Below are 13728 nucleotides of genomic sequence, written 5' to 3'. Positions count from 1 at the left end.
TGAGGATCCCAAGTCTCACCAAAAAAGGACACCAACTACCATGTGTTGCTGCCCTGTGTGCCAATTCCCTTAGTCTGAATGAATGCCTCACTCCACGAGTGACCCTGTGAGTCTCTATTGTCAAGTGAAGATAGGAGCTCAACAATATACCAATATCCACCCCAAGATGATAGCAACCAAACTCTCCACCTAGCTCCTCGGAAAAGGCAATACATAGGGATGCTCCCCCTAGATCCCAAATGAGAACTCGTACGTTGTTTGAGATACCACTGACCAACTCTTGTAATACTTGAACCACTGTACCACTCATTTAATATCTATACTGATGACAATGATAGATCTGGCCAATCTGATTCCACCACCATATCACCCAGGTGAAAAAGGAGTAATCCTAATCTCTGGAACTTTGATGTGTCAGAAAGCTGAAACACACAAATCATAATCCTGTGACTGTGTAACAATGTAGCATAATCCACCAGATGTAAGATACTATTAACACTTGGATCCTTGATCACCCAATCAACATGATCCTGGGTAAAGGAAAGAATGGTTGGTGAATCACCAACATCAGGAATGCTAACACTGTCTTCAATATACTACTGAATAAAAAATGCAGACACCTCCTGTGGAACGTATGGTAATGTATGTTCTCCCCACTCATTTGCAAATGACTCATTGACCCTTGAAGGCTAAATAGAATCAGCAAATATACTACTAACATTCACAGACAAATCACTGATCGTTGGAAGATACCAACAAGGAAAATCACCAATCACCAAGTAGGCCGTGGCCATCTCATAAGAGTTGGGTGATAAGTCTCTAGTTAAGCTGAAAAATTCCTTAGAGCATGCTAAGGATAAATCTGAACTTCCTACTCCACCATGAGTACCATCGTTTGTGTCAAAGTTTTCAGAAAAGGAAGGTTCACCATTAATTGAAATCTTTGAATTATCCTCACTTGTTGTATCATTAACCGTCTGCTCATGTGAAAATGTACAACTGCTGTCATAAAAATCATAATTTCCAAACTCATGAACTTGCTAGTCCATAGAATTTTTCTCATCATAGAAAGTCTCAGATGGGGAACATGCGATTGAATTACATTGTTTGCCTTCACATCTACCCACTTTATGAATTCTTTCAATGATTTGTGTGATTTCTTGTGCTCTTGAACCACGGTTATTTTCTTTATGCGTGGCTGCCCCACTCGTTTGATTTTCAGTTTTGTGGATGGAGTAATGTGTTAAGCTCAATTGAAAGCATAGCTCATCTATTGTACTCTTTTTGTCCTTTCCAAATTTTATTGCTAGATCTCTATCCATTAATAGTTGCAAGTAATCATATTTTATTATTTTCAAAGTTTCAAAAATAATATGTAAAAGAGGACTTGTGACACCACATACATTCCCATGTCTCTCTTCTATCACAATCTTCCACATGAGATCCTCAATCAACGTGGAAGAATCATCCATCCTCGTCAAAACTTGGACAAGCTTGTCCTCTTTGACCAAAAGCATATCCAATAAGTCAAGGAGTGATAATGGTTTTTGTCCATCTCCTTTGAACACAAGCGAGCTGTTCTCCATAGAATCTTCTGATTTTTCATCACCCAGAGAGACAATATTTTCAGATATGTCCTCTAACTCAATGTGTGCTAGATAATCTATTCTGCCAACATTGCAGTCCATTTTCTCCTCCTCAATATGTGACATAATTTTCAGCCTAGTATCACCATAAAATTCATCCAAGTTAATTTCCATGTCACCAAATAAGATGCTGGTGCTTTCCATGTCTAAATAAGGTGGGGAGTCGCCAATGTTGGCGGTTTGGTCAACTCTTCTATATGAGCCATCAACATGCTCATCAGAAGGACTAGTGTAAATAGCTTCATAAGATACTTCTGTCTCCCAGTTAGCTATTAGTATACTTGAACCATTATTAGTATTTTGCATATTATCATGCGAAGGTTGCTCTTCCTTTTTAGTACTATTATCAAGTTGGTTAATGTCTTCCTTACGCAAATTTCTATAACTGTCCTCTGCAAGGAGGTCTTGAGCCAAATCATAGCATTTGTCTCTTATCATATCCGTCTTGTTTTGTAGCTCTAGCTAAAAGTCCACATAAATAATGAAAGGAAATTCTTTTTGAAGCTTTGACGGGAATTTTTTATAATCATCATACAGTCTCCTTACTTTAATTTTAATATCGAGTTGGAAGTCCATCTGATTTAGCATCCCTATTGTTGTGGTTTTTGCTGCCATAGGAATGCCCTTTTGATACAACTGCTGCTTTGAAAGGTAATGCATCTGAAAATATTGGGATAACACCCAATTAACATGCATCTATGAACAAGTTTTAGACTACCAAGCTGACTCCAATGGCACAACCAATATCACAGACATGCACTTGACTTCTCGAGATGTAGATTCACCATCTTCAACTTTGCAATGGACTTGAAAGCTGTCACTTGAGGATATATACCATCCAAGGTAATCAATCACATGTTGATTGCATAAGCAACTGATGGCACTTTAGTTGGATCTTCTTAACGAAATGATAAAATTTACTTTTCAAAAGGAAGCCTTTATTTTTGTGTTCCTTTGAGAGGATCTAAACCAACTTTTGTCACTTCCTCTATGTTCTCATCCAAATAAACAACATCCTGCATAGTTAACTGGTGGTACTGAACTACTTCACGTAAAAATTGATTCTCACGGGCATAATTGGCATTTTCTTGTGCAAGATGTGACTTCTCTGCTAGCAGTGTCTCCAGTTGAAGCCGTACCTGTACTGGTTCATGTTATGGAGACGCGAAAGAAACTGAGCAGAATGCTTGCATGTATGCGGTTCCCATCTCGAACAACAATACAATGCAGTCCTACATGTAATGCTGTTGAAGACTGATACCCACCCTTGCTGGAATGGAGTTACTCACGACTTGTGTCTATTTGGAGAGACTCGGGCACAATGCCTTCTTCTGCTATGGAAATGACTGCCAATTAGTATGTCGTCCAGTGCATTCAAATCCACCCATTCACCTTGCAGATTTCGATCATCTATGTATTCTTATCAAACGTGGAGCTTCAACTATTAATGCATCAATTTTATTCTCAATCCGAGTGGAAATACGATGCCTCAATAAGGAGATATAAATCTCTTGAGTGCTCGTCAAGTTGTCCGCAAACAACGACCCATGCTGGAGTCAGTTGTTTGTGTGAGCTGACTTGGTGGACGGGTGCAGATGTTATTGGTTTGTGCTGCCACCAAAGGGAGTCCAACCTGCTGTGATCTCCTTGCCAGATGTGAAGTTTTAGATGCCTAATGCTGGTGGAGATTGATTCTTGTGAACCTTGAAGTAACCGTGGCTTTCAAAAAAATAACACCAGTCACTGGCCCGAGATGGTATCCTTCCTTCTGGCTTTCATAACACTGTCAAGAATGACAGAATACTGGTGGGAGCAGATGTTAATGGGTCGGTCGATGGTTGGAATGCTATGCATCTCCTGCCTGTAGAATGTTCTCCAAATGCTATGATGGGATTCATGTACCAAAAGAAAAACTCATTTACTTCCCTCACCCAAACATTCTTCCTTTTTGCAGCCATAATAATTGTGAATGTTATGAGCAATTGCGGCAAGGTTTATGCTCTGTGTAAACCTTTAAAGTATCAACAGACCTTGCACTCCAACTACCGTCTTGCAACAGCTTCCTACTACTGTTCTGACTGAATGAAGTGGCTATCTCAACCCGTGAAGGAGAACTATATTGCTGCTGTGTTCAATTTATATACTACCAGAAACATGAAACCTGCTACTGCCTTCACATCTAGTTGTCACTATAACGTTCCTCCCATCCCTATAGACTCTTAGTTGGCAGGTCCTTCTACTCCCATGATTTCCTGCTGGACATGAGAGCTGGGACATCGGCCACAGGTGAAGACCAAATCCTGTGTTTATTGTTGCCACATGTAAACAATACAAACTGTCAGCCTAGGATACGTGGTGATACTACTCCTCTTAGGCGATTTGAAATGGAAGGGAAAACTGCCGTTTGAGATTGGAGCAGACGTTAATGTCACAAATTGAAAGGTATGTATGTGGCCCTTAAAACGAACACCCTCCAATCGTTTGCTAGATTCACCCAAACTGATTCAAACTAAGCACTCTCTTGTATAGCGGACAAAACCACTATTCAATGCGTATGGGAGTCAACAAGACATTTCATCCATATTCTATTATGTGTTCAAACTATACTTCTACATGCCAAAACTAAGATCATTCTCCTTCTTGCTGATTTCTGCCTGGATTGTGCATTACCTTCAAAGAGGAAAGATTGGGGTGACATCTAACTTCCTCGAAAAAGAAAACTCGAGGGATTTTGTCTTCAGAGTTTTCAGGCCAATCACATTAAAGCAACCAGAACATGTTAATGTATTGATTTCATAAATTCTTGTGCGTTTTCCTTCTACAATTTAATTGCTGATATAATTTCATAGGCTGGCAAGATGCATGGCTCTGATACCACTATAATATCCTGTTCTGGATATTTTTTCTAAAACCCTTGATATAAATGCGCAGATTTAAAACCGAATAGAAAACCAATATTTTTTCTAAAACCCTTGATATAAATGCACAGATTTAAAACCGAATAGAAAACCATTATTTGATATAAATTCCAAAACTTTAATCGATTTGTTACCAACAGATATGCATAGAAGAAAACTCAGAAAAGTTTGTTTGATTCCTCCAATATTCAGAAGTACATATATAAACCAGCGGTTAACACAAATAGCCGCCAAATACGTTACTGTATTATACAACAACAATACAATAACATGCAACAATCCAAAACAATCCAATCTTATAAACAACAATTGTTTATCGTACAAGTAAAGAAATCAACGCATACAGACAATAATAGCAGAATAGCAGAATAATATTCGCAATAGTAGATGAATGATGCTTTACAATGATCCTAGACGGGATATAAATACTACTGCCGAACCTTCCCGAAGGAGTCCGTCGGCCACAATTATTCTATCCGTTACAAACTATTTACCGCCGGACCGTCAGCTACAGAATACCGAAACATCGCCGGACCGTCGGCTACAGGAACACCGCCGGACCATCGGCTACAGGAACATCGCCGGACTACAAAATATCGCTGAAACCATCCAGTCGGCTAACACCATCCCCCCCAAAAAGAAAAGTCGTCTCCTGACGACTGACAAAATATCTGAGACAAATTAACAAACAAAATACATTAACAGAGTGACTACAACAAGAGAAATCTGCTTTTGTCACATCACTTCCACATTCATCCCGTTAGATCTGTAGCCTCTGCTAACACAATACTGTCTCCTCAAGCTGACCTTGATAGCCACCTGTGCTGCTTTCTCTGTTTTCAATTCTTCGGTACCCTAAGCCAAGTGTCACTGCACTGCCTCCAACTGGATGATCAGCTCCTCCCGAGCTCTCTACGCATCCACCAAGACAGCCTTACAGCCAACACTTGCTCCCACTGCCTCTGGTACACAGAAAGTCCATGCTTGCAGCAACTTCAATTCTTCTCAACTGGTCAGACTCCCACGACTGATATCCGCCACGACTGGGGGTCCAGGGGGCAACGCCCCCGGCGGGGTCCTGGGGCAGGTACAGGGCGGGGTCGGGCCGCCAAGACCAAATTAACACTTCGCCACCCACACAGAAATGCACGGATCACACCATTTTTGTCCTTGTCTGCCGATTCCGCACTCTTTCTGGCAACCACGGATGTGTCACCTTCCCTTTGGCATCATCTGTCACTCATTCCGAACAACTTGATTCTGTCGTCGTTTTTTTTTTAATTTAATTTAATTTAATTTTACTGCTTCTGGCAGAACAAGAACTCTTCTTTATGTCTCTGTTTCCCCGCGGAAGTCTTTTCCCTTGCAGCGCGGAGGAGAAACTCTGACTGGCGGAGGAGGTTGAAGTTTCTTGACCCGCGGCTAATCTTTCTACCCGTGGCTTGTGTGGCGGAGACGTGATCGCTTGAGAGCCTGCGGGGCTTTATCTTCTTCTCTCGCAGACCGTTTGTTGCCCGCGAGGCTTCCAACTTCTACGCTCACAAAGAAATTTCAAACTGATTGCTTGATGCAAAGAAATTTGAAGATAATACTTTGATCAGGACGTGCTGCTGAATCATTCAAATACTAGATAATACTATGGGGAGGAAGTTGGCCCTTGTGAAGGAGAGAAAGTGTAAAGAAGCCAGCGTCCATGAGATCAGCAATATTATGCAGAGAATCTTGTTCTGAACCGAGCTTGAAGATGGCTCGAGCTTCTGCCTTCTTCAGGTGCCTGGCAGACAATGATAAAGGCAAATCTCCAGAGTTCAATGTCCTCAGAATGTGATAGAACGGTGGGCTTATTGCGCACTAAATCCTCTGCAGTCGCCCATACTAGTCCCTTCGCCCTTTACTATTTCACTTCCTCCTTGTCACGTCCTCGGTTGCAGAATTGCATGCCACCACAGCTACTCTTCAGTCTGCTATTTTACTCCATGTTTTTTGTTGCAAAAAAATATTAACCTGGCCCAGCTATTGCTCGCGGGGCTTTTCAACTTCGACACCCGCGGGGCCTTTCTTTCGTCGGCCGCGGACAGCTGTTGCCCGCGGGGCCTCCAACTTCGACACCCGTGGGTATACTTGCCCGCGGGGCCTTTCTTTCACCGGCCGCGGATAGCTGTTGCCCACGGGGCCTCCAACTTCGACGCCCGCGGGGCCTTTCTTTTGTCGGCCGCGGACAGCTGTTGCCCGCGGGGCCTTTCTGTCCGCGGCTTCTCTTTTTTTAAAAAAAAATCTTTGATTCTTTTTCTTTTGTTTTTTTTTTAGTCAATTTTTCTTTTTTTTGTCAATTTTTCTTTCTTTTTTTTTTTTTTTAAAAAAAAGAAATCAACTAACAGAGGTACCTCCATTTTGCCTCCAGGCGTCGCCATTCTGCAACGACGACGGAGTCAGCTGGCCGTCCTGTGACAGCGACAGAGTCTTCCTGGCACCATATATTTTGAATTTGGATCTGTTGACTGCCGGAGGTATCTTCTGCCCGTCCAAAGTTGATAATCTGATCGCTCCATTGTCGCCAACCTTCCAAATCTGATATGGTCCAACCCATCTGCCCTTAAACTTTTCCACTTTGATTTCATTCTGACCGTACTTTGATTTGATTTGATTTTTCGTCTTTCTGTGTTCAGACTGTATGTTCTTCCCCTCAGCTTCAGCCATGGCAGCTTTTCCTTCTTCCACTTCCCTGCATTCCTCCGAACATTCGTTTTCCTCCTTTTTCTCATGTTCGTCGACCCTTAGCATATTACAACTTGGAAAGAGTTCGTAGTTTTCTATCTGCCAGTGGTAAAGGCCATTCGCCGAGTCCAGGTCGTCGTCATTCGATCCTCCGTCAAGTCTCAATACTCCCTCTTCGTCTGGTTCCATTCTCCTCTTTGCTTCATCGTCACTTTCGCTGCCACTCTCTGAATCTGACGATGTTGCCTCCTCACCGACCATTTGTGTATGCAGGTCAATTGTGAATCTTTTGCCTCCGTGCTCCATTGATAGGGTATTTCATTTCCAATCATGCTTTACTTTTGCTTGCACCAACCAATCTCGTCCCAGAATAGCATCATATCCTTTTCTTTTCAATGGAATAACCACAAAATCCAATAAAAATGGTTGCGTACCAATTGTTACCGATTGCGCTTTCAAGATTCCCAACGGTTTGATTCCATGTTGGTCTTCCGTGAGCAACTGAAATGCAGGTGGCCACAGCGTCAGCTTTCCCAACTTCTTCCAAGTATCCTCCGGTAAGACATTCACGCCGGACCCTCCGTCAACAATTGTCTCTGTCAAAACATTTCCCAAAATCCCCATCTCGACGACCGCTGGATGCCGTCCGGAGGTGAGTGCCAGCAGCATTGGGTCTGTTGCCGTCGCTTCCCTACTATCCCTTCCTGTGTCCTTCGTTGCTTTCGGAAACGGTGTATGATTCAGAATGGCCGTCCGTAACTGGGGCATTTTGAGAAAGAGGTCACTTATCTTGACCGGTATCTCCGTTTGTAAGATCTGTCGTACAATGTTTTTTTTCTGCAAAGTTCCTTGCCAAGGTGCCTGTAATATCCTTCAACTGAGATGTCCCCGCCGACGATGCCTTTGCAATTTCCGCGTGCGCTTCCCCCACTTTTTTCTTTTCCTCTGTTTGCCTCCGTGTAATTGCCAGAACCTCCTCTACATCCGTGCCAACAGTGATTAAGTTTACTCCAGCCTCTGGACACTTGGAATCTTCGTGATCGCTGGGTCCGCACCATCTGCATAATAATTTCGGTGTGTTTGCCGTTGTACAATCCCGCGCAAAATGACCCCACAAATTACATGCTTGGCATTGAACGATCGGCCGTTCGTTTGCATCATACTGGGTTCGACTTCGGCTTCCATTATTATTGTTATTGTTATTATTTTGCCCTCTGTTATTATTCCTGTATCCTCCAGATGTAGCACCGGCGGTATTCGTGTTTCCGCTACTACCCGACGGGGAAGCCTCCTGTGTGAGAAACACCTGCGGAGATCCTCTTGTCTTCATGTTAAAGGGACAGTCCTTTGTCGAATGGCCCATGATCTGACAGATGTCACAGAATTGGTTCTTCGGACACGATCCCTTAGTATGATCGTCGGTCTTACATTCCGTGCACCACAGTTCACTACCTTTTGGCTCCTTCTGCATGTTTTTAAACTCCTTTATCATGCGAACCATATCCTTCTGTAGGGCACGAACCTTCTTGCGGCTGCCTTCGTCGTCGCTACTATCATCTCCGGCAGGCTCGTCGTCATCAGAATCAGAAGAGTTAGTTTTCTTCTTCTTTGTCTTCTGCTCACTTTCAAGGTCCAGTGCTCTGTTATACGCGTCCACATATGATGACGGTGGCACAATTTTCATTTTCCTCCGCAACTTGGAGCGTAGACTGTCCACAAACCACCTTTTCTGCAATCCGTCCGTTGGCTTGCTTTCCATTTTGTTTATTAAGTCTTTCAATCTCCTGGCGTAGACACGGACAGTTTCGTGCTTCCCTTGCTTGGTATTGAAAATTTTCGCTACGATTTCATTATCATCCCGCAAGAGTTTAAAATCCGCCAAGAACTTCTTTTTAATCTTATCCCAGGTATCCAGCTTCTGTGGATCCATATCCGAAAACCAATCAATCGCGACACCCCGTAGGGTCGTCGGGAATTGCCCGACCCATTCGTCGATATCTGTGATTCCATTTGCCCGCTAGATCGTCTCACATGTCTTACAATGTCGAAGGGGGTGGGTTGTACCATTGCCTTCAAATTTCGGCAGCTTTTCTTTGGGTCCTGCCATAACTCTGGAGGTTTGCACTCCTACACTGGTCGGCACTCCCACACCGGTGGTCGGCACTCCCACACTGGCAGTCTGAACTCCCACACCGACAGTCTGTACTCCCACACCGGCGGACTGGTCTCCCACACCGGAGGTTTGCACTCCCACACCGGCGGTCTGCACTCTTACACTGGAGGTGTCGACAGCTGCGAACCTTGGTGAAGACGAAGGATCCTCCGAAATTGTTTCCCGCGGAAGTCTATCCTGGACGAAGAGGTCACTCCACGCTCGTGCTCCGTCAGCACTGTGAGCCGTGCGAGTTGATGCTCTCTCGTCTTAATTTTCTTCCCTCGGCGAACACAAATTCAAGAACTCCCGTGCTTCTTCCACCAATTCCACCTGCTGCCGAGTCTCCTCCAACAATTCCTGCGCGCTATGGTTTCCGTCAGCAATCTTCTGGAATCTTCGTCGGCGTTCGGCTTGCTGTGCCAGAATTAAATTCTCTTGCGCAATACGGATTCCATCTTTTCCCTTTGCCTTATTCTGATCCTTGTTAAGCTGATTTGGCATTAATCTTCATTCCTCCCACCTTCCAGATTCATAAGGCAACGGCGCCAAATGTTTATCGTACAGGTAAAGAAATCAACGCATACAGACAATAATAGCAGAATAATATTCGCAATTGTAGATGAATGATGCTTTACAATGATCCCAGACGGGATATAAATACTACTGCCGAACCTTCTCAAAGGAGTCCGTCGGCCACAATTATTCTATCCGTTACAAACTATTTACTGCCGGACCGTCGGCTACAGAATACCGAAACACCGCCGGACCGTCGGCTACAGAATACAAAATACCGCCGGAACCATCCAGTCGGCTAACAACAATAATAGTCAGATTGGCAAATGTAGATAAAATCTGTAAGAAGGCTAGGTTTGTGTCCAACCTCCAAAAGCTTCTTCAAGGGTTTGCGTCCTCGAAGAGATAATCAGTCATTGTTCCAGCTCCCACATTAATAGATATTTTAAAATATTATCATATTCATACTTCCCCATGTGGAGCCTATTGTACCTTTATCACTTTTCCCAATGTGATGCATGCCCTTTTAGGCAATGTGGGATGAAGCACCTTTTTTGTCCTTTAGTCAGTTAAGTGAACATAGTACCTTTTAAAATAAAGTGACAAGTTAAATGAACTTTAAAAGTCACTTAGTCAGTAAACCACATCAAAATAATTGACCAAATGAACTCGGATAAGCACGTGCAATAGCTCGTTGGAAAGCTCTCGGCGAGATGCTTCCAAACCAACACTGAGATACCAAGAATTCTAAGCTTTATTTACTTACTAAAAATAGTAAGCATTCGGACAACTTGCCAAAGCTGCTCTGATGGGTCTAAAACTAGAAATGCCTAGGCCAAATCTTGAACTAAACCTCGTAAAGAACTTTTTCGCCCTCGAAACCTAGGCGAAGTGAGCTGACGATACAAAATTATTATGTCCCAGAAAAAGGGGACATTACAAGATATATGCTTAATATGCAATGGAACATTTTGAAACAACTCTTGAATTGATGGAAAGTCAAGATACATATACTAGAAAGGGAAATGCAATCTAAACAAATTATGAATGAAAAAAAGAAGAAAAAACCACTAAAGATACAAGAATGATACCATATTTGCCCTGGGAAAAACCATGATTGGAAAAACAGTAGAAATGAAGATGGAAGTGCCTTTGTTTTTACCCATCCCCAAGCAATATATAGGGATTGCATACAGTTGTTCCCTGAATTCTAAAGGACTGAAAGTACGGTGACAACAATGGACGACTAGTTTTATTCATAAACCTTGTAGCGTGTGTATGGTTTGAAGATGAACAGTCATTCGAACTGCAGAGATGTAATTTTGGCAATGTATACACCTAGATGGGATGCTCTTCTGTTTTTATTAATTGGAAGGCCAGTGAATATGTTCCAGTGACTTTATTCTCAAACTCTATAATTCTATCATGTCCTTGAAGGTCCCTCATTGCCCCAACATTTATTGGCACTTTATGTCTGGCTTTTCAGGATTCTGGATTCTGGTTCCGCTTGCTTATTTTCCGTCATGTGTTTGGATGTGTTATTGAAATTTTAAGCTGAGATGCAATGTCTTTGGAGGTCCAAGGTTTGTGTCACAAACTATTTTTCAGTTAATCAGGTCCATTTTGAAGCTTCTCCCTTTCAGAGACAATTTAGAGACAATTTTGATTCAGTTTATATCTTTTGAGTCTTGGTTATTGTTAAAGTATGATCAATTTTTTCATTGCTGTAACTTGTAATAGCACTGTGGATATTTTATGGGTTTTCCAAGTTGCTATACGAATAAATATGTATGTGATATAAAGAGGGATGTCATTTTAATATATTAACTTACATTAGTTATAGTTATAACACAAGTAATATATCCTCAATATATTATAATGATTATATAACAAGATATTATATGTATGGCACTCTTAATATAAGTTAATTATTCCATATATAATATTTGTCATATATTATTTATTTATTTTTAATCGGTTTGTCATATATTATTTATATATCTCATTTATATAATATAATTTATCCGACAGAATTATAACATTAACAGTTATTGATTGGGTGTTGAACCACAACATAAATGTGATGGTAGCTGTTAACTTCAGTCCATTATAAAAGTTTTAAAAGTAATGAATTTTGCTGAATTGAATAATGTTCTATGAAATGCATATCTTAATGCCATTTGTGCATCTTGAGACAAATCTACTGGGGTAAATAGATAGTAGAAGCTTGATTCAATAACAAGGTTTGATGAGTTAGACTACAAATTCACTTAGCGCTGAATTTTTTAATGTTCATTTATATGAAATAACATAACTTATAAATTATATACGATTATTTCTTTGAAATATTAATGTGTGCAAATACCATGACAAATACTTTGATTTCATATTTTGAATGAAAAATCAATTACAAGAAAAAGAACCTTGACAGAGAAGTTACTGGCCTTTGGTTATGATATACATACTGCACACTACAGTTACATGATCTTTCCATTAATCTAGGTCTGAGGTATTTAATCATAGCTTTTTGCTTGCATATATATTCACTAGTGTCAAACTACATTAGGACATAGATTTACAAGTAATTATCTAGTATTAGTGTCATTTGTGGATCTGATTTGAGTTTGACTGTACTCTATTTTGACTTGGGCAGAATGGGCCAGCCTTATAGCGAATCTCACTAATTAAATATATGACAGCAGTGCACGTGCACACAGGCACAATTTCACTACAATGAATTTAAAATTTATACTGGCAGAATTTTACATAGGGCATTGTACTTTTCTTGAAGATGATTACTCTATTTCCCTCTTTCTTTCTCATTCCTTCCTCCAATCTTCCTTTCTCTCCCCCTCCATATATGACACATAATTTATTATTTTGCATATGTACTTCCAGCTTTTCTTCTTTTGGTTTATTTACAACCATGCAATTCTGTTTTCCAAAAAAAAAAAAAAGTTTTCTTTACATTGACATCTCATCTCTTCATGGGTGATATATATTTGATGTCTAATCCATCATATGCTGTCAATTTGTGCAAGGCAGTCAGCATAAATGAAGTTGAGGCCCTATATGAATTATTTAAGAAGCTGAGTAGCTCTGTAATTGATGACGGCTTGATTCACAAGGTACAATTTCTTTCATATCTTTCTTGTGCATAATTGCATATATCGTTTCTGGCTATATGCGGATCAGCCCATTTTAAAATGATGCATCTCATTTTAGATGAAGAATTTAGAACTGCTCTGAATTATCTACAATTCATACTTATATGGCTTAAGAGAAATATTTGTTTTATAGATATTGGGAGAAGAGAATATTTTGTTTATTATGAACATTTTCTTTATGTACTTCTTTTCTCCAGGAAGAATTCCATCTGGCATTGTTCAGAAGCACAAGCAGAGAGAATCTGTTTGCAGATAGAGTAAGTGCATGTGGGCTAATTTCAGTCCAACTTTTCTCTTTCATTAAGAAGTGTAAGTAAGAAGGGACAGAAAGTAAGGAATTATATTGATATTGGCAAACGGCTAGAAAAATGTAAGTACTCACAGGCCTTTGAATATAACACTGAGGGTAATGCATTAGGTGTCTGGACTCTGTACAGTAAATTTGACATCTTATAATGTGTAAAATCCCAATCACCTTTGAGATAAAGCTATTAAGATTGCAAGTAGTCAGCATAAGTATGGTTGGAAGCTCTTATTATATTATCCCACTATTTTGAGGATCTACCTCCTTTGCAAAAATCTTGAATTTCATCTATAATTCTTCCGACAATCTC

At 40.9% G+C, this 13728-nt stretch overlaps 1 protein-coding gene across 7 annotated transcripts in view; it reads left to right on the top strand.

Moving 5' to 3' along the window:
* Window positions 1-13728, top strand: part of LOC149576807 (calcineurin B-like protein 7) — a 257938-nt gene that overhangs the window by 37338 nt on the left and 206872 nt on the right. For 6 of the 7 annotated variants that reach the window (XM_089820081.1, XM_089820117.1, XM_089820088.1 and 3 more), the window contains exons 3-4: window positions 12993-13075; window positions 13312-13371. In XM_089820081.1, the coding sequence (XP_089676207.1) occupies window positions 12993-13075; window positions 13312-13371 (143 nt within the window). The remainder of the gene's footprint in view (window positions 1-12992; window positions 13076-13311; window positions 13372-13728) is intronic. The other variant, XM_089820112.1, reaches the window with a different exon arrangement.

The sequence above is a fragment of the Cupressus sempervirens genome, chromosome 1 (assembly GCF_028749045.1).
Source record: "Cupressus sempervirens isolate cs-2001-9-10 chromosome 1, ASM2874904v1, whole genome shotgun sequence".
Taxonomy (NCBI): domain Eukaryota; kingdom Viridiplantae; phylum Streptophyta; class Pinopsida; order Cupressales; family Cupressaceae; genus Cupressus; species Cupressus sempervirens.
Note: the sequence above shows the minus strand (reverse complement) of the source record. Positions and strands in the feature narration are given on the sequence as shown.